The following is a 21,317-nucleotide window of genomic DNA, read 5'->3' on the forward strand; positions in this document are numbered from 1 at the left end:
ATATATATATATATATATATAATACATTATTTGATTATTATTTAATGAACAATTAAGATTCATGACATGATATATAATTATTTTCCATCTTAGTTGATCTACTAATTGCATTCCGACAATGGAGCACCGCATAAGCACCGATTATGAAAATAAGTCGTCGTTTCAAACCTCTGCAACTGGCCACCTATCGGAATCTGACCGCAGAGGCGATTGTAACTTACATTTAAAAATTGCATTTTCAAGGACGTTAGCCCTTGCGGGAGGCTCCCGTAGATATTGTTATGGTTAAGGTCTAGCGAAGTAAAGGTATTGGGGAAAACAACCTTGGAGAGATCGAATTCTAACGGCACAATGCGACACGACATGGCACGGCGCAACACAGATACAAATACCAAAAACGACAACCCAAAATCAGCAACAACAAATATTGCACGACGCGGCACGACGCGACACAAATATAAATTTCCAAACAAAATCAGATAGAGCAAAAGGAAGCGAAAAATATCATTGACGATTGCAAACTCAAACACCAAATTCAAATCGAAAGATGTAGATTGAATGATTTAGATTGAACAAAGAGAATCCATAAATAGAGGCTATGATACCATGTCAAATGCAATTTCATTCTTAACCCTGAATATGATTTGTGTAGAGTATATATATACATGCATTCTATAACATAATGGGCCGTATCTCCGGCCCATTTAATCATATATAATAATAAAATATCAACTAATATAACATAGTCTAACCATCCAGAATAGGGGAATAGAGATTCGATAGTAGAAGATCTGATCTGGTCCCACATGGTTTCATTTTTAAAATTAGAAAAAAAGTATCTAAAATATGGAGGTGTACATACAATTGTTTTAAATAAATTGTTTTAAATAAAGGAGAACACAAGATATTGTGATCTTAATTGTTATGCAAAAAAAAATCTATCTATGATCTTTATAAAAAAAATAATACATTATTTGATTATTATTTTTTAATGAACAATTAAGATTCATGACATGATATACAATTATTTTCCAATCTTAGTTGATCTACTAATTGCATTCCGACAATGGAGCACCGCACAAGCACCGATTATGAAAATACGTCGTCGTTTCAAAACTCTGCAACTGGCCACCTATCGGAATCTGACCGCAGAGGCGATTGTAGCTTACATTTAGAAATTGCAGTTTCAAGGACGTTAGCCCTTGCGGGAGGCTCCCGTAGATATTGTTATGGTTAAGGTCTAGCGAAGTAAAGGTATTGGGGAAAACAACCTTAGAGAGATCGAATTCGAGCATGTTCCTGGAGAAATCAGCAATCTGAATCTCCTTGTCGGGTGCGAAGAAGAAGGAAACGTCACCTTGGAGGTTGTTGCGAGAGAAATCAAGTTTAGTTATTTTCATGTCTGCCAGAGATTTAGGAACATTCCCGGTTAGCTGATTGTTGGAAAGAATTAGATAAAGGTCGGGATTTCCTTTGATTTTCCCAAATGAATCAGGGATGGTACCGGTGAGCTTATTCCCGTGGAGATTGAGAGAGTTTAGGTTTGCGAGGTCCTATAGGGAAGAAGGGATCGTACCGGTTAGATTATTAAAAGATAAATCGAGGCTGATGAGATTGTTAAGGTGGCTGAGGAAATCGGGGATTGGACCGGAGATATTGGTCCAGCTTACCTCGAGATATTTGAGGTGGGTGAGATTTGTGATGATATGGGGAATGGTACCGACGAGATTTGGTAGTTTGTGCAATCTGAGGTTCTCAAGGTAAGTAAGGTCACCGACGGAGGGAGGGATTTGGCCGGAAAAGTTGCTCTGGATAATATTGAGGCGGATGACACGGTTGGTTTTGAAATCACAGTCTACAGAATACCAATCACAACAATCTTTTAAGATTTGGGTATTCCATGAAGGCAAGTATGTATTGCCGCCGATTTCTTTCTTGATCTTCAGAAGAACCTTCCTGTCCTCCGGGTTACATCGGACGGCGCCGGAGACCGCCGAAGTTGACTGGAGACAGAGGATGATGATGATGAGAATAAGTGGAGTTAGTGTTTTCATCTTGATTGTTGATTGTGTTTAGAAAGAAAGACAATTTATATTTTATAAAGAGATTCCAAAATAGTTTACTATTAAACTCAATTATTTTAATTTTTTTATATTTTGATGTTTTATTAATATTATATTTTATTATTAAATGCCTGTTAAATTTAATTATATATATATTTAAATTATTATTTTTATATCATATATTATAGTATAATATAATAAATTTTATCACTTAATATTTTTATAAATACTTAATAATAATTAAAAATTAGTGATAAATTATCAACATCTAACTAAATTTGTGACATTATTTGTTACTATTCTCATAATTAATTATGGTTCTTCTAAGTTATCTATTTTAATTTTTAATATTTTCATTTTAATAAAAATAAAAATAAAAAATTTGTTTGTAGGTATTATTATTTAATTTTATAACATGAATATAATTTAATATAATATTTAAAATTTTCACATTCATTAAAATATAAAATATAAAAAATTAAAATAATTATGTAATATATAATTATGATATTAAAAAAAATAAGATAATTATGGAAAACTAGTATGACCCTTAATAAATAATAATTATATTAGTTATTGAAAAGTTGAATAAATTAAATTAGTTTAGAAAGTTTAATTTCAAATTAAATTAGTTTTGAATTTTTTTTTTATAAATTTAATTTAAATAATCCCATCATCAATAATTGTCTTATGGTCAAATATATTCCAATAGTCAAATATATTTATAGATAGTGGATAAATCATGTTTAAACGCGTTGCTAATGTAGGACCATGAACTGACTTATGGATAAATATTGATAGATTTGTTTGTTTTTTATTGTTGGTAGTATTATCGTTTTAGAGATAATTTGAGGTCAAGTTTTTTCTTTTTTATTACCAAAAACGCACATAAGTTTGAGTTGTACAAACAAAAATAATAATTAATTTAGAAATTAAATTAATAATAATATATATTAAAATGAAATTTATATTAAACTAATTAAGTTATTCTAAAAAAATAGTGTTAAACTATAGTTATATATTATAACCTATAATCTAATTTAAATAAATGAATAATATATTTAAATAATATAAAATATGTAAAATAATTACCTGTTCAAATAAATATTTATGAAGATTTTAAATAATAAATTATTACTTTAAATTTATAATTTGTATAAAGATATATTAATTAACCTACCCTAATACATTAAATGGATGTCTAAATTAATAAGGATGTGAGAAAAAAATTATAATAAGTAAGCATTATTATATATATATATAATAAATTTATTTTGAAAATTAAGATTTATAGTAACTATACTACAAGAGTTAGTTTGATAATGAGTTTTTTGTTTTAAAATTAATACATTTGTTAAGTTATATTTATTTTTAATTATCTAATCACTTAATTTATTGATTAAAACATTTTTAATTTTATAAAATTAAAATTTAAAGATATTATATGTTACTAATTCTTATTTAAAATATTTTATGTTGGAAAAATTGTACAAATTTATAAATTTAAAAAACAAATATTCACCCCTAATAATTTATTAAATAATTTTAAAACTAATAAAAAACACTTAATAACCCAACATTAAACAAGCTCTAAATTTAATGAGTATATTATGCAATACTATTTTAACATGAGATAATTAAGTGAGTTGTATGGAAATTCAAATTGAATTTCAATTAAAAAATGAATTCTAACTAAAATAAACTCCAAACAAGCTCTAAAATAGCCGAAATTGATGACTATTTATTAGAGAGAAGTGATGGGTAGAGAAATTTGAGGAAAGAATGAAAAAATGATGTATCATCATTTAAGAACTAATTTCATGTGTACCATATTTCAACTAATTTTATTATAATCAGTACGAAATCCTACGTTGTACGGGAAAAATATAAACGAATTTTTTTATAAAATATTTAATTTAATAAAAAAGAATATATTTATATGAAGAGAAAATATATAATATATATATATATATAATTAGAGAAAAAAATAGAAAAAATAATTATTATTAATTGTTTCATAATATAAGTAAATTGTATAAAAATAAATAATAAACAAATAATATATAAATAATCGTGGAAAAATTATGTAAGGAAAAATATATTTATATAAAATTAATTATGAAATATATACATGATGTGAGAAAAAAGAATGATTGATTAAAACTGAAAATAATAATAATACAATACAAATCAAAAGGCTTGATTTAATTTAAACTATTGAAAACAAAATAAAAATTTAAGTTAACACAATATTAAAAAAACATTCATAAAAAAAATAAATGTATAACTCTATTATAATTTAAGATATCCTATATTATAATAATAGTTAATAATGTATACTAATAAAAAAAACAACTTCCATAAAATGAAATTAAAAAATGGTAAAATAAAAAATATAAACTAAATTTTTTGTCTTTTTTGTCCTATCTCTTCAACAACTTTGTCTGCTGCTCCTCCCTAATAAAATTTAATTAACATATAAAACACATTTCAAAAACTTAAATAAGACATTAAAATAGATAATAAAAAAAATAATTTATTTGATCACAAAAAATTGAAAAAGTACCTCTTTAACAGTTTTGTTTGAAATTGATGATCCTCCCTAATAAAAATTTAATCAAATATATATAAACGTTTCAAATATCTAAATAAGACATTAAAATAGATTAAAAAAACAATTTATTTGATAAAAAAATTGAAAAAGTACCTCTTCAACAATTTTGTCTGAAATTGATGCTCCTCCCTTAACAAAATTTAATTTAATATATAAAACACGTTTCAAAGTTGAGCATAAAGATATCCAAAATATGTTTACCTATTGAGTAATGAGTGATTGACTTGGATCAAACACTTTTATAATTGTAAAATTGTGTGATTTTTTCTTGAGGTTGTAATCAGTAATTTTAACTTGGAACACAAGTTTTCGCGATGACATTGATGATAACGGTAATGGTAAATCTTTGTCACAACTCGGATGTAATTGTAACAAATCTGAAACAGTTAGATTAACTAACTTATTTACAACTCTATCAAAAAGCACAAATAGTGCAGCTCCTGACTCGTCACCAACCTCAATCTCTAATTTATATCTAAAACAGATACAAAATAATTAATGAAAAAACAAAATAGATATAATTAAATATATGAATATAGTTTGTTAATGTTCAAAGAGACAAAAATAAACACATTGGAGTAGGATTTTTTGTAACTTTAACACATGAGTTGCAAAAAAAAATATCGCCCTCGAGTGTTACTTTTCTGCAACAATCATCACAAGAGTAGTAAAACCAACCATTGTAGTTGCATACATTATTGATTGTCGCTTCAACGGTACGTATACATTCCTGTTAACCAATAAACCTGTAAGATAACTATAAAAATATTGAAATACCAATTTTACCAACCTTGCTTTCCTCATTTGACAATAGGTTGTATAATTCCTCAATTGTGTGTCGATCTTTCATCATCTCATCTTGTAAAGACATCGAACTTTCAACAGTATCATCCAACAAACATACTTGAGATGGATGGACAACAAATCTACAATTAGTTGAGTAAAGGTGGCACAAAAATAACAGTCATTAAAACAACAAATATTTATACAAAGAGTATTGTTTAAAGAAAGACAATATCAACCTTTCTCGCATAGTCACCACCTCTGGAATCATTAGATTTTGAAAAACTTGTGTGGCCGTTGTTGAAGAAAGGACATGATGACCTATTGAAAGCACATAAAAATGGTTAACACAAACATATTTTTTTTACAATTCATACCTTGGTATAACTTGACAAGTAAGCCGGTCACAACTATTACGATAGGATCTTGGTTGTTAGATCCTTCAACAAATTCAATTTTTCGGCTATGTTTCCCCATAAAGTTAGATTAATATCTTCTCCACTATAAAATAACACATAGAAAAGGTAAAAATTAAAATATTTAATAAATTAAAATATTTAATAAATTAAAATATTTAATAGAGTAAAAAAACAAAAGAACTCATTTAACTTATAGATTTATAAATGACCAACCTATCAAATTGAAGGTTTAAACCACGTTTTGCAACTGTGTTATATCCAGTTTTGCTAAAAAGTCTTAGAGCCCAAACTGATAAGACGAGCTATAATAACTATAACATAAAAAGGAAAATGTAAGTTAAAAATTAAATGAAAGACAATAGTTAATCAAAACACTTCCTATTAGTTGTGAGCAATTGTCACTTCTAGAAATAACCTCCTTGTAATCAGAAAAATTAAATTTATATCTCGGAATATTTAGAATCTCAGAAACAGACTTCATGGTTGTCCCGTAGCTAAACAAAATTTTCAAAGAGTTTGGAACTGGTTTGTACTGAGCGTTTGACTTGACAACTCAAATTTTTTGAAATATGTACATGTTACCCTCCTTTAATAAGTTTCGATGTCTTGGAACAAATTGACGATCGATGCTGACGTGAATAACCGCACCCTTTAAATTACATGTTAGTTTGCACTAACATACATTAATATATAACAAAATATTAAACACTTACCTCCTTGTCTATTAATAAGAAATCAACACTTAGTAATTCATTATTTTTTTTAGTATTTATTGCATCCTACATGTACATAACTTTTGCAACTAAATGTTTGTAGTTGCCCTCCGTAATCAAATCTAGAATTCTAATCCAATGGAGGCTTGTGTGTCCATTTTCTGATATTTTGATATGAATTGACATTATAATTATAATAGTTAGTATAAAATATAAACATAAAAATAAAATTTAAAATAAAAAAACTTTAAAAATATTTATATGTAAATATAGATTGAATAATAATAAAAAATTAAATAATATAATATATTAAATATGAGAATAAAGACAAATATTATAAAATAATGAGAAATAATAAATATAATATATTTAAAAAAATTCTTTTATGATTAAAAATAAATATAGTGTATTAGCTTTTAATAGATTCACCATCTTTTGTAAAAATAGTTATTTATTTTTATGAAAATTTAATATATTATGCAAAACATTTTTTCATATAAAAACATTAAGAATATTTAAGTGAATAATTGGATCCTTATAATTAAGGAAAGTATATATATGAAAAAATGACCAAATATTTAAAAATTAGATGTTATGGACATAACAAACACATTTATTATAAAAAAAATTATTTATATATCATATGTTAATAATAATAATAAATTATTAATATAATATGAATATATTAAAAATGAGAATAAAGATAAATATTGAAAAATAATGGAAAATAATAAATAATTAATTGAATGTTATAATAATATTTCAAAAAAAATTATTTATTTCTTTTGTGATTAAAAATAAATATTATTAAATACATTAAACTTTATCATGTAAAATTGTTTGGAATAGAAAAAAAAATCTTATACTCAAAAGATAAAGATCATCTTTTTTTCAACTAATAAAACTATATGTATTTAAAAAAATTAAATATATTTAACCTAAAAAATTATTTTTATTTTATTAAATCATAAAATATAGTCATTACTCCTACTTTGACTCAAAAGAAGGATGGATATTATATTGGATAACTTTTAAAAATATTTAGATCGAATAATAATAAAAAGATTATTAATATAATATAAATATATTAAATATGACAAATATTATAAAATAATATGAATAATAAATTAATTAATTAAATGTTATAATAAGTAATAATAATATTTAAAAAAAATTGGAGAATAGAAAAAAAATATTATGCTAAGAATAAAGAGATTATATGCATTTAAATTTTTTATTTTATTAATTAGTCATAAAATTTAATTATTACTTTTACTTTAACCAAGATCGAATTCAAAAGATAGGACATTATTGCATTTGCCTGAAATGATCAAATTTTTGGAAAAAAAAACAATGAACAATAGATTGGTGAAACATAACATATTACCAATTTAATTATTGAATGAAATAATGATGTTGATAGAGAAATTGATGTTAATATAATTTAATTATTACTCACTTTAACCAAGATGAAATTCAAAAGATAGAATGTTGGTGTAGTTGTCTAAAATGATAAAATTCCTGAGAAAAAAAAACAAAACAGTGAAGCCGCAAAAGGAGACCGAATAGGCATAATATCACACTTCTCTCTTAAATTGAACATTGTTGATGTAAAATTATTTATAGGAAAACAAATATTTAGATGGAAAAGAAGATAAAAAGTTGGGTTGATTTATTATATTGATTTAATTGCAATTAATATAATATAATAACTGAAAGTTCAATTTTATAATTAATATAATATATAATTAAAATTCTTAATTTTATTTGTAGATTTTAATGTTTTATAATTAGTATTTAATGTTAAACATGATAACTACATCTTTTTTCCTATTTTATAATTAATATAATGGGATAACGGAAAGTTACATTTTATAATTAATATAATATATATTTGAAATTCTTGATTTTATTGCAGGTTAAAGTTTTATATTATAATTAATATAATATGATAATTGAAAGTTAAATTTTATAATTAATATAATATATAATTGAAATTATTAATTTTATTGAAGGTTTTAATATTTTGTAGTTAGTATTTAATGCTAAACATGATAACTTTTTTTTTCTATTTTATAATTAATATAATGGAATAACTGAAAGTTACATTTTATAATTAATATAATATATATTTGAAATTCTTGATTTTATTGCAGGTTTTAATGTTTTATAATTAGTATTTAATGCTAAACTTAATTAATATAGATAAATATTTGGTTTAATGTGTATATGTAAAATATAAAATTTTAATATATTTTAATAATAATTATAACATTAATATATATATATATATAAATTAAAATTAATTAATATATTTACAGTGAGGGAAAGAAAAACAATTCATAAATGAAGAGAGAAATATGAAAAAATACCTTGTGATATGAGAATTATTTTAGAGAGAGCGTGATTAAAAATAAATATTATTAAATACATTAAACTTTATCATGTAAAATTGTTTGGATTAGAAAAAAAATCTTATACTCAAAAGATAGAGATCATCTTTTTTTCAACTAATAAAATTATATGTATTTAAAAAAATTAAATATATTTAACCTAAATTTTTTTTTTTATTTTATTAAATCATAAAATATAGTCATTACTCCCTACTTTGACTCAAAAGAAGGATGAATATTATATTGGATAACTTCAACTAAAGTAATTTTAAAAATATTTAGATTGAATAATAATAAAAAAGATTATTAATATAATATAAATATATTAAATATGACAAATATTATAAAATAATATGAATAATAAATTAATTAATTAAACGTTATAATAAGTAATAATAATATTTAAAAAAAATTGGAGAATAGAAAAAAAATATTATGCTAAGAATAAATAGATTATATGCATTTAAATTTTTTATTTTATTAATTAGTCATAAAATTTAATTATTATTTGTACTTTAACCAAGATCAAATTCAAAAGATAGGACGTTGTTGCAGCGGTCTGAAATGATCAAATTCTTGGAAAAAAAACAATGAACAATACATATTGGTGAAACATAACATATTACCAATTTAATTATTGAATGAAATAATGATGTTGATAGAGAAATTGATGTTAATATAATTTAATTATTACTCACTTTAACCAAGATGAAATTTAAAAGATAGAATGTTGTTGTAGTTGCCTAGAAAAAAAAAAAGCAAAACAGTGAAAGCCGCAAAAGGAGACCGAATAGGCAGAATATCACTCTTCTCTCTTAAATTGAACCTTGTTGATGTAAAATTACTCTTAAATTGAACCTTGTTGATGTAAAATTATTTATAGGAAAACAAATATTTAGATGGAAAAGAAGATAAAAAGTTGGGTTGATTTATTATATTGATTTAATTAGTATTTAATGTTAAACATGATAACTACATCTTTTTTTCCTATTTTATAATTGCGGAGTGATAGAGTGAGGGAATTTAGTGAAGGAATTTGGTCACCTTCATTGGTTGGAAAATGTAAAAGTGAGAGTAAAGAGAGAAAAGAGAGAAATTATTTGATTTTTTCAGCGAATAAGATTATGACAAGTCATTCTCTCACCAAATTCCCTCACCTAATCATTTCTCATTATTTTAATATATTTTATTTTAATATTTATATAATGTATTTTATTTTAATATTTATATAATGTATTTTATTTTAATATATAATATTTAAATTTTATTTAAATTATTTAATTAAGTATAATAGGATAATTTCCTCACCTAATCATTTCTCTTTATAATTATATAATGGGATAACGGAAAGTTATATTTTATAATTAATATAATATATATTTGAAATTCTTGATTTTATTGCAGGTTAAGTTTTATATTATAATTAATATAATATGATAACTGAAAGTTAAATTTTATAATTAATATAATATATAATTGAAATTATTAATTTTATTGTAGGTTTTAATATTTTGTAGTTAGTATTTAGTATTTAATGCTAAACATGATAACTTTTTTTTTCTATTTTATAATTAATATAATTTTTTATAATTAGTATTTAATGCTAAACTCAATTAATATAGATAAATATTTGGTTTAATGTGTATATGTAAAATATTAAATTTTAATATATTTTAATAATAATTATAACATTAATATATATATACAAATTAAAACTAATTAATATATTTATAGTGAGGGAAAGAAAAACAATTCATAAATAAAGAGAGAAAAATATGAAAAAATACCTTGTGATATGAGAATTATTTTGGAGAGAGCGTGAAGTACACTCTCAACATTTCAAATTAAGCGTTATTAGATATATATAGATACCTACATTTTGATTCACTCTCCCGAAAAAGAAAAAAAAACTTACATTTTCTCTCTAAATCTCTTAATAACCTCACTAATTACTCTTTTCTTTCTCTAATCCTATTAATTATACCTCTCTCTATTTAAACTTACTAATTACTTTATTTTATAAATATAAAATACATATAATTCTTAATTAAATAATTAAAATATAATATATTAAAATAACACACATATTTATTTTTATTTAATCTTATTAATACAATATAAATAATTAAAACTAATCATATTAAATTAAATAATTGAACTAAATATTATAAATTAAAATAAAATATTATACACTAAAATAAAAATATATTACAAAAACTTTAAAATAAAATACATTAAATAAAAATTAAAATATATTAAATTATTATTCAAATAAATGATATACATTAAAATAAAATATATTATATAAAATTAAAACCAATACATTTATATAAAAAATATTATATAAATAAAATATTATATTCTCACTTTTTGAAGTTTCCATTTAAGTTCAAATACACAAAATTTTACCTTTTCACGTTTTTTTTCTTCCATTTTTAACTAGTGATGAGAACATTATACATTTTCCAATTATTTACGAGTTTGAAACGACAAATATGAATAATTAAGAATCGGGTTAAACTCATATTTCCAAATTTCACAAAATGTTTGATAAATTGTGTATATATTGTTTTTAATTTATGTAGAATATCAAATAAACGGACACAATGTGTGAAAATAAAAATAAAATTATATGCGCTCTATTTAAAATAAAATAAAATCTCTCTATATATATATATTTATTTTCTATATAATGTATTTTGTTTTAATTTTTATATATTTTATTTATTATTTATTATATGTATTATTTTTAAATAAAGTATTTTGTTTTAATTTTTATTTAATGTATTTTATTTTAAAATTTATGTAATATATTTTTATTTTAGTGTATAATATTTTATTTTAATTTATAATATTTAGTTGAATTATTTAATTTAATATGATTAGTTTAAATTATATATATTGTATAATAAGATTAAGTAAAAATATAATATGTGTTCTTTTAATATATTTAATTTTATTTTAATTATTTAATTAAGTATAATTAATTTTAATTATATATATTTTATATTTATAAAATAAAGTAATTAATGGATTTAAATAGAGAGATGTATAGTTAATAGGATTAGAGAAATATAAGAGTAATTAGTGAGGTTATTAAGAGATTTAGAGAGAGAATATGGGTATTTTAGGGAAAGTAAATAAAAATGTAAGTAAAAAAGAAAAAACATAAGAAGAGAAAGTAAATAACATTACCTACATCCATTAATTAAGGCAGACCACAAAGAAAAAAAAATAACAAATGAGAATGATAATGATAATGTTTCACTTTTGTGTATATGTTTTCTTTTATCAGTGTATATAGTCACCATAAAATAAAAAAAAACTTGTTTTTTCTTTTTTTAGATATGTCATTTCTTTTCCAAATTATTTTCTCAATTATTTCTCATTTATTATATGCACAAAATTAATCATTCCATTTTCAGATTTATGAATAGACACATTACAATAAATAAAAGGACTAATTTATTCACTATTTTTGTTGCATTATGTAATTGGTTACTTCAAGTATATTTTGCACCATTTTGGTTCAATATATATGTGTTCGTTTTGGATTGAGATTTTGTAATAACCTAGAGAAAGAGAAAAAGTTTAGTTGTTTTTGATTTTGAGAATGTAATGATTGTTTTTGATAAAAAAAGGCTTAAAAAGTATTAATATATATAAATAAAATATAAAATAATAATTTAAAATATAAAATATTTTAATATTTTGGTTAATGAATTGAGTGATGTAATTGATAAGAGAGAAGTGCAATGATGTTTGATTTTGTTTGGGTTATTAAAATAACCCAAACCGATCCAGGCCTAATTTTGTATAAGACAATTTTAGCGAAAAAATAAAAAAAAGTAAAAAAAATGTCAAAATAAAACAATTCAATGACTTAGTTATGAATTTGTTAATGACTTAGTTATGAGTTAGTTAGATAGTTAAACTAAGCTGATATAACCATTGTTATTAGTTAATAATAGTTATAAACATATTTGTATTAAATAATATTAAAAAAAAAGTGTCCACAAAGGTTAATCATATAACCTGTAAACACACTTAACCAAACGTAGAATTTATCACCTGACGGACTCAAATCCAGGACCTCTCAAGGATGATGGAGATATCCACATCTTGTTGACGCTAGGCTAGAAGATGAGATTAAAATGGGACCGATAATTTTAAGAATGTGATGATTATTTTTTATAAAAAGACTTAAAAGATATTGATTGATATATAAATAAAATAAAAAATAATAATTTAAAATATAGAGTATTTTAGTATTTTGGTTAATAAATTGAGTGATGTGATTGACCAGAAGGGAGTGAAACAACAAACATTTCCTTGTCTAACCATGTTTTAACTCAATTTTCTCATTATACCCAACTTTTCAATTCACTTTACCATAATACCTACCTTCTCTCTCTCAACATCTTAATAAACCCACTAATTACTCTTCTCTTATCAATTAATTATACCTCTTCTCTCTCCATTTAAACCAATTAATAACTTAATTTTATAAATATAAAATATATATAATTAAAATTAATAATACTTAATTAAATAATTTAAATAAAATTTAAATATTATATATTAAAATAAAATACATTATATAAATATTAAAATAAAATACATTATATAAATATTAAAATAAAATATATTAAAATAATGAGAAATGATTAGGTGAGGGAATTTGGTGAGAGAATGACTTGTCATAATCTTATTCGCTTAAAAAATCAAATAATTTCTCTTTTTTCTCTCTTTCCTCCCACTTTTACATTTTCCAACCAACGAAGGTGATGCAAGTCATTCCCTCACCAAATTCATTCTCTCTACAACTCCTCTAAAATAATATTCATATTTACTTAATTTTATACGTATAATATATATAATTAAAACTACCCATATTAAATTAAATTATTCAAATAAATATTATAAACTAAAATAAAATAATATATATTAAAATAAAAATAAATTATATACATATTAAACTAAAATAATTTACATAAACATTAAAACAAATAAATTTATATAGAAAATAAAATATATAATAAATATTAAATAAAATAAAATTTCATTATTTTTCACAAATTATCACTTTTAAAAGATTTTCATTTCAGTTCAAATACCTAAATTTTTACCGTTTTATCAAGTTTTTTTTACTTCTTAATCAATAATGATAATCAGTAACGAGAATACCATACATTTTTCAATTATTTACAAGTTTGAAAAGTTAAATATATCGTATTTTCAAATTTCATAAAATATATGATAAATTGTGGCATAATTCAATATATATGGTTTATAATTTACTTAGAATACAAACAAACTGGCACAATATGTGGAAAAGTTTTTTTTTGTATGTGCACTCTATTTTCAAAGAAACACAAATCTCTATATATATTTTTAAGTTCTAAATAATGTATTTTGTTTTAATTTTTATATAATTTATTTTTTTATTATTATATATATTATTTTTAAATAAAGTGTTTTGTTTAAATTTTTATTTAATGTTTTTAATTTTAAATTTTTATAATATATTTTTATTTTAGTGTATAATATTTTATTTTAATTTATAATATTTAGTTGAATTATGTGATTAGTTTTAATTATATATATTTTATTAATAAGATTAAGTAAAAATAAAATATGTGTTATTTTAATATATTTTATTTTATTTTAATTATTTAATTTAGTATTATTAATTCTAATTATATATATTTTATATTTATAAAATAAAGTAAGCAGTGAGTTTAAATAGAGAGAGAGTTATAATGAATAAAATTAGAGAAAGACAAGAGTAATTAGTAGGGTTATTAAAAGGTTTAGAGAGAGAATGTGAGTATTTTGAGAAAGTGAATAAAAAGAGTGGTATTATAGGAAAAATGAGTTCAAACATGGGTAGACAAGGAATTGGCTCGTGAGATGATGTTTGATTTTGTTTGGATTATTTACCGAATAATGCCTAATTTTGTATAAGATAATTTTAACAAACGAATAAAAAAAATTCAGTGATAAAAAAATGTCAAAATAAAATAATTCAATGACTTAGTTATGAACTTGTTAGATAGTTAAACTAAGTTGATATAATCGTTGTTATTAGTTAATAATAGTTATAACCATATTTGCAGTAAATAATATTAAAACAAAATGTGGTCACAAACATACTTAACCATGCGCATAAATTGCTACCCAACATGCTCAAACCAGGACCTCTCAAGGAGGATGATGATATCCATATCTTGTTGACGCTAGGTTAGAAGAGGGGATTAAAATAGAACTGAGGGTTAAACACATAGCTTGCAAACACACTTAACCATAATCAGGCGCAGAACTTGTCACTTTACAAGCTTGAACCTAGGACATCGAGGAGACTAAGAATATCCACTTTTTATTGTCACTAGCCTAGAAGAGAGAATGTATTAAATAACATTAATTATAAAGATTTAGGTATAATATGTACGTATAATTATTTGAAATACTTATTTAGAATAGGTAAAAGTTTTTTTACCTATATTTTCCTTTGTGATACTATTAATATTCAATAAAATATCACAAATCTCTTTACGAATTTTATTTCTCAACTTGTGTTCTTCATTTTTTCTCAAGATTCCCTCTATAAAATTGTTTATAACTCTTATTCATTCAACTAATATCATTAAATTGCACATGGTATTAGAGTAAGAATCGTTCTAACACTGAATACTATCACTGAATACTATCGGAGAAACAAACACCAAAGTTGTAATATAGTTGAAGAATCAAGTAACCCTAGCCATACTTCTATAGAGCATATCCCTGATCACTCCTCTCCTCATTCGAATCTCTTATTGAAAATGAAGTACAACATCGTGATTCATTCGGCAGACAATCTAGGACTTACACTTACGATGCCAGTTCTTACAAGAGAAACAAACTATAGGTGGTGCCTTAGTGTCCAACTCGCATTATAAGAAAAAATCAAGATTGACTTCATTGATGGATCATTTCTGATGCCAGTGAATCTTGAAGACAAAATACAATGGAGAATCATTGACTACATGATTAGAGCATGGATGATGAATATGATCTATGTAAGGCTTCAAAGGAATTTTCAGTTGACCAAGACCAATCGTGATATTTGGCTGGAAGTGAAATCTAGATAGGGAGAGAACAACAGTCCGAGAAGATACTATTTACAGAAAGACATCGTCATCCTGCAACAAGGAGAAAATGATCTTGAAGAATACTATTCTAAAGTAAGACTTTTTTAGGATGAAAAGAATTGTTTTTAAGGAATATGATTAATTAAAAACAAAATAGATTTTATTTTAAATTTAAATAAATTAATTTAATTAATTAAGTAATTTGATAATTTAAAAAAATTGATAAGATCGATTGACTTTTGAGTAAAATTTGAATAAAAAATTCTCATCTCTCAGACAACCCGTCTTTTCTAATCAAATGAAGAATGATAATGGTAAAAATGAGAATGAATTACATGATATAATTTGATAAAAAAAAATGAAAAATTGTAAGAAAAAAAAAATTATAGTTTTTTTTTTCAACCAATTAAATTTTAACACATCATTCTTTTCTCTAAATTTTCTCACCCTTTCATTCTTTTCATAATTCCCAAAATCATTTTTATTAATCCAACACACTTTTGTGAAAACAAGAACTTAAAAATTGCCTCAATTATTTTTACTGTTTTCTCACAGACTATTATTACAAACATAACACATGGTTATCACGTGACTGTACGGCATGTGGTCAAACTTTTTCCGTCTTTTTCCATTGCATAACAATTGAGTGATTTTTAAAAAACATCATACATATAACTTTTTTTTATAAACAATATATTTTCAAGTATTTTTATAATAACACAAATTAAAATGCATTAAAATTTAAAATATTTAAATTGTGTTAATAAGAAAATAAAATTCATTCAATTTTTATAAAATTATTTAAGGTTGGAGTGTGAGTCATAGTTGTGTAATATGATAAAAAAAATTAAATTAAAAAATACATATAAATATATTAGAATTGCAATTTTATAATAATTTATTATTACATAATCTTAATAATTGCTGTTAAATATTTATCTCTTCATTTTTAAGGCATATTTATTCTCAAAACAAATATATAAATCATCACATCTATATTTAGTCATTCTCATCTAAAAACTCACAGACAATTATAGTATTTCTTCCATAAAATTTATTAAATTTAAAATTCATTTATAAAAGTATGTTATAAACTTGTTTTTAAATACTATATCATCTATTTTTTATATATATATTTTTTAGAAAAGAAATCTTATTTATATTGTAATTTGAATAATCGAATAAAAATAATTAAATAAACCTTCATCAGAATTTAAAAACAAAATATATAATAATTTTTATTTTATAGAAAAAGCATAACATGAAAAAGGAATCTCATTATTATTTATCTTGTCTTTGTGTCAGTATTCATTTCACTTTTTTTTTTTTGCTTTATTTGTTGATATGATGGGTTAGGGTAAGTTTGATTCATCTTTTTACTCAATTTATTTACTTAGCTCATTTTCAAATACTTTTAATATAAAAGGAGTGACAGATAAGAAAAATTGAGAGAAGTAATAAGTAGAGAATTATTATTTTTTTAGTCAAGTAGAATGCACATGTAATATCTCTCAAATTATCTTTCACAAATTCTCTCTTTCAGCCATTTTTCTATTTAATTATAAAAATAAATAAATAAAACAATTATTTATAACAAAATCTAATCACTAAACTTCATCTTATCTCCTCTCGACATCTATTGAAAAATTATTTTAATTAATACATATATATTAATTTTAAACTAAAAACACTTTCTCAATATTAATCTATCAATTGTTTTCAAATAATTCACTTTATTTAATTAAGTTACGTACTGCATAATATGCCTTAGATAAAAAAAATTTAAAACAAATTAAGCTAGGTCAAAAGTGTTTCTTAAGAATAAAATAATTTTTATTTTTATTGTATTTTGAATAATAAAATAAAAATAATTTAATAAACTTTAATTCCAATTTAAATATAATTTATTAAATAGGCATGACGTTATGAAAAATAATTAAGTTGTAGGTGAATTTTTTGTCAAAATTTAAAACAAATAAATTTAAGAAAAAAATGTTTTTATTTATGATATTATCTATTTTTAATTAGTAATTTTTTTATTATTATCACAAAGAAAGTTGATATCTAAATAATAGTTAAAACAAAAACTCAATTATATCTTTCATCACGCTTTATGAATTGTGATTTTATTCTTTGTTTTTTTAAAACATATTAACTAAAATATTTATACTTAAATCGTCATTGTATTAAAAATAATAAGAATAATTCAACACAAACAAAATATGATGAAAAAATAATCCAAACAAAATAAGAAATAACTTTGAACCACTTTCTATAAACTTAGTTTTTCTTTAGTGTTCCAACTTACACCACTTCACAAAATGGTTATTTTATAGGATAAGTCAAAATGAATGAAGAGAGAATGAAAAGTCAACATATAGTATGAATATGAATGTGGTGTAGGGTGAAGCACCAAATCTACTGCAGATTTGGAGTGCACATTTCCATACACATTATCAAGTTTTCAGGTTCTTAAAAGAATAAATAACTTTCTACCACTTTCCATGAACTTAGTTTTTCTTTAAGCTTCTTTTAATTTAAGTTCATATTGAAGATCTATAAAGAGAGGAAGAAAGGCTCCCCACTCCTTACTCATTCTATCTAAACACCATGAAAACCCTAACATCAATTCTCTCCCTTTCTCTGATCCTTGTCCTGTTCTTCCCATCCCCTTCATTCTCCTCCGCCGTCCGATGCAACCCGCAGGACAAGAAAGCCCTTCTCACCATCAAAACAGCCCTTGGCAACCCTTACCACCTTGCTTCATGGGATCCCAAAACAGATTGCTGTGGCTGGTACTGCCTAGAATGCCATAGAACTACCAACCGTGTCATCGCCCTCAACATTTTCAACGGCGAACTCTCCGGCCAGATCCCCCCTGCCGTCGGGGATCTTCCCTACCTCGAAACCCTCTTCTTCCACAAACTACCAAATTTAGTAGGTACCATTCCCCAGACCGTTACAAAGCTCACCCGACTCAAATCGCTCGAAGTCAGCTCCACCAATATCTCCGGTCCCATCCCCGATTTCCTCAGCCAGCTTAAGAGTCTCAACTATCTCGATTTATCTTTCAATAAGCTAACCGGTTCGATCCCTCCTTCGCTCTCCGAGCTGCCCAATTTAACCGATCTCCACCTCGACCGGAACAGACTCACCGGCTCAATCCCAGACTCATTCGGGAAGTTCAAAGGAACGGTCCCCTCCCTGTATCTTTCCCACAACCAGCTCACCGGGTATGTCCCTAAATCACTAGGGTTCTTGAAATTCCCCAACCTTGATTTCTCTCGCAACAACCTCCAAGGTGATATTTCCTTCTTGTTCGGCCCCGGCAAGGTGCTTTGGAAGGCCGACTTCTCCAGGAATTTGTTCCAATTCGACCTGTCCAAGGTTGTTTTCCACAAAAGCTTGAGTTGGCTAGACTTAAACCACAACAAGATCTATGGGAGCCTCCCGCAAGGTCTGACTTCATTGAACCAGCTGCAGTTTCTGAACGTAAGCTATAATAGCCTCTGCGGTAAGATCCCGGTTGGGGGTAAGCTTCAGACGTTTGAAAACACGGTGTATTTCAACAACAAGTGCTTGTGTGGGGCTCCATTGTCGGCATGCAAGTAACTGGCATGGGGATGATCAGATCAGGTAAGGTAAGGTTATGTTTCCTTAAGCTGTAAAATAAAAGATTATGATATCCTCTCTGTTGGAAGGTGCATGTTTATTATTATTATTATTATTATCTAATTGTGTTTCTACTGTATTTCAATTAGCAGTAACTAGTAACTGCAACAAGTGTTTGTTTGGTTTTTAAGTGTTATTATTATTATTATGGTTTAATGGAAACTTATTAAATAAATGTTTGTAATCATATATTTCATTGAAGGATTGAACACAAAAAAAAAATAAACACATTGAAGGATTAAACAAAAAATAAAAATAAAAACATGTTATAAACGAATAAACAGAATAAACAAGGGAGATTCGAGTGAGAGATTCTTATTACTTATCGAATGTGACACATTACAACATACCATATGTCTTATTTATAGGACTAAAAACAAAGAGTAATAAATGCAGAATTCGAAAGAGTAATAAATGCAGAATTCGAAATGAAAGGTCATACATAATGACATCCATTTATTATTATATTTATAATATTCCCCTCATTAAAAACCTTACCAAGAAAACTCAATGGGATAAAACCAAGGTAAATGGAAAAAGAGTGCAATATGTATGCTTAGTGGGATTATACTCCCCTCTTTGTAACATCACTTTATACTCTTGAATCTTCGCATGCCAATTTTATACACTAGCTTTTCAAAGGTCCGTAGTAGGCAATGCCTTTTAAAATAGATCTGCTAGATTATCTGATGAACGGATTTGATGAACATCAATATCACCTTTCTTCTAGAGATCATGAGTGAAAAACAAATTTGGTGATATGTGTTTCGTTCTATCGCTTTTAATATGTCCTTCCTTTAATTGTGCAATACAAACAGAATTATCCTCGTATAAAATTGTTGGAGAATTCTTATTTACTGATAAACCACATGGTTCTCGAATGTGATGCATAATTGATTTTAACCACACACATTCTCGACTTGCTTCATGAATAGTTATGATCTCTAAATGATTTGTAGATGTAGAGATAAATGTTTGTTTCATAGATCTCCATGATATAACTTGACCATCATATTTGAATACGTAACCCATTTGAGACCTACCATTTTGAGGTTCAGATAAATATCCTGCATCTGCGTACCCAATAAATTCAGCTCCACTTACATATGGACAATATAATCCCATGTCTAGTTCCTTGAAGGTACCGAAAATATGTTTAACACTGTTCCAATGTCTCTTTATTGGTGAAGAACTATATCTCGCAAGTAAATTTACTACAAATGATATATCGGGTCTAGTATGACTAGCCAGATACATTAACGCTCCAATAACACTAAGATATGGTACTTTAGGACCAATTAGTTCTTCATCACTCATGCGAGGTCAAAATGGATCTTTATTTATATCAAGCGATCTCACGATCATTAGACTACTCAAGGGATGTGATTTATCCATAAAAAAATCTTTTTAGTACTTTTGATGTATAAGTAGATTGATGGACAAAAATTCCATTCTCTAAATGATCATGTTGCAAACCAATACATAACTTTGTTTTCCCGAGATCTTTCATCTCAAATTCTTTCTTGA

General features: G+C 24.3%; 3 protein-coding genes and 1 pseudogene across 3 annotated transcripts; 1 reads left to right on the plus strand and 3 right to left on the minus strand.

The window, feature by feature from the left end:
* Window positions 1-985: 985 nt before the first annotated feature.
* Window positions 986-2,055, minus strand: LOC124922631 (annotated as a pseudogene).
* Window positions 2,056-4,878: 2,823 nt separating this feature from the next.
* Window positions 4,879-5,937, minus strand: LOC124940069. The gene is made up of 5 exons (XM_047480582.1): window positions 5,838-5,937; window positions 5,700-5,781; window positions 5,468-5,603; window positions 5,318-5,385; window positions 4,879-5,152 (listed from the first exon to the last, which is right to left on the minus strand). The coding sequence occupies exons 1-5, from the start codon at window positions 5,935-5,937 to the stop codon at window positions 4,879-4,881; spliced, it is 660 nt and encodes a 219-aa protein (XP_047336538.1).
* A 12,742-nt stretch (window positions 5,938-18,679) lies between these two features.
* LOC124921379 (polygalacturonase inhibitor-like) lies at window positions 18,680-19,979 on the plus strand. The gene has a single exon (XM_047462029.1). The coding sequence runs from the start codon at window positions 18,729-18,731 to the stop codon at window positions 19,728-19,730; it is 1,002 nt and encodes a 333-aa protein (XP_047317985.1). The 5' UTR covers window positions 18,680-18,728; the 3' UTR covers window positions 19,731-19,979.
* Window positions 19,980-20,516: 537 nt separating this feature from the next.
* On the minus strand, window positions 20,517-21,107 carry LOC124940169 (secreted RxLR effector protein 161-like). The gene has a single exon (XM_047480684.1). It carries the CDS (start codon window positions 21,105-21,107, stop codon window positions 20,517-20,519), a length of 591 nt encoding a protein of 196 aa, XP_047336640.1.
* Window positions 21,108-21,317: the final 210 nt, after the last annotated feature.

The sequence above is a fragment of the Impatiens glandulifera genome, chromosome 1 (assembly GCF_907164915.1).
Source record: "Impatiens glandulifera chromosome 1, dImpGla2.1, whole genome shotgun sequence".
Taxonomy (NCBI): Eukaryota; Viridiplantae; Streptophyta; class Magnoliopsida; order Ericales; family Balsaminaceae; genus Impatiens; species Impatiens glandulifera.

What these genes read in the sequence shown, in the direction of transcription:
- LOC124940069 (XM_047480582.1), bottom strand. Translation starts at nt 5,937, where the DNA reads ATGGGGAAACATAGCCGAAAAATTGAATTTGTTGAAGGATCTAACAAC. An exon ending in ACTTGTCAAGTTATACCAAG is followed by an intron (nt 5,782 to 5,837) that starts GTATGAATTGTA and finishes TGCTTTCAATAG; the next exon opens with GTCATCATGTCCTTTCTTCA. An exon ending in GTGGTGACTATGCGAGAAAG is followed by an intron (nt 5,604 to 5,699) that starts GTTGATATTGTC and finishes AACTAATTGTAG; the next exon opens with ATTTGTTGTCCATCCATCTC.
- LOC124921379 (XM_047462029.1), top strand. Translation starts at nt 18,729, where the DNA reads ATGAAAACCCTAACATCAATTCTCTCCCTTTCTCTGATCCTTGTCCTG.
- LOC124940169 (XM_047480684.1), bottom strand. Translation starts at nt 21,107, where the DNA reads ATGAGTGATGAAGAACTAATTGGTCCTAAAGTACCATATCTTAGTGTT.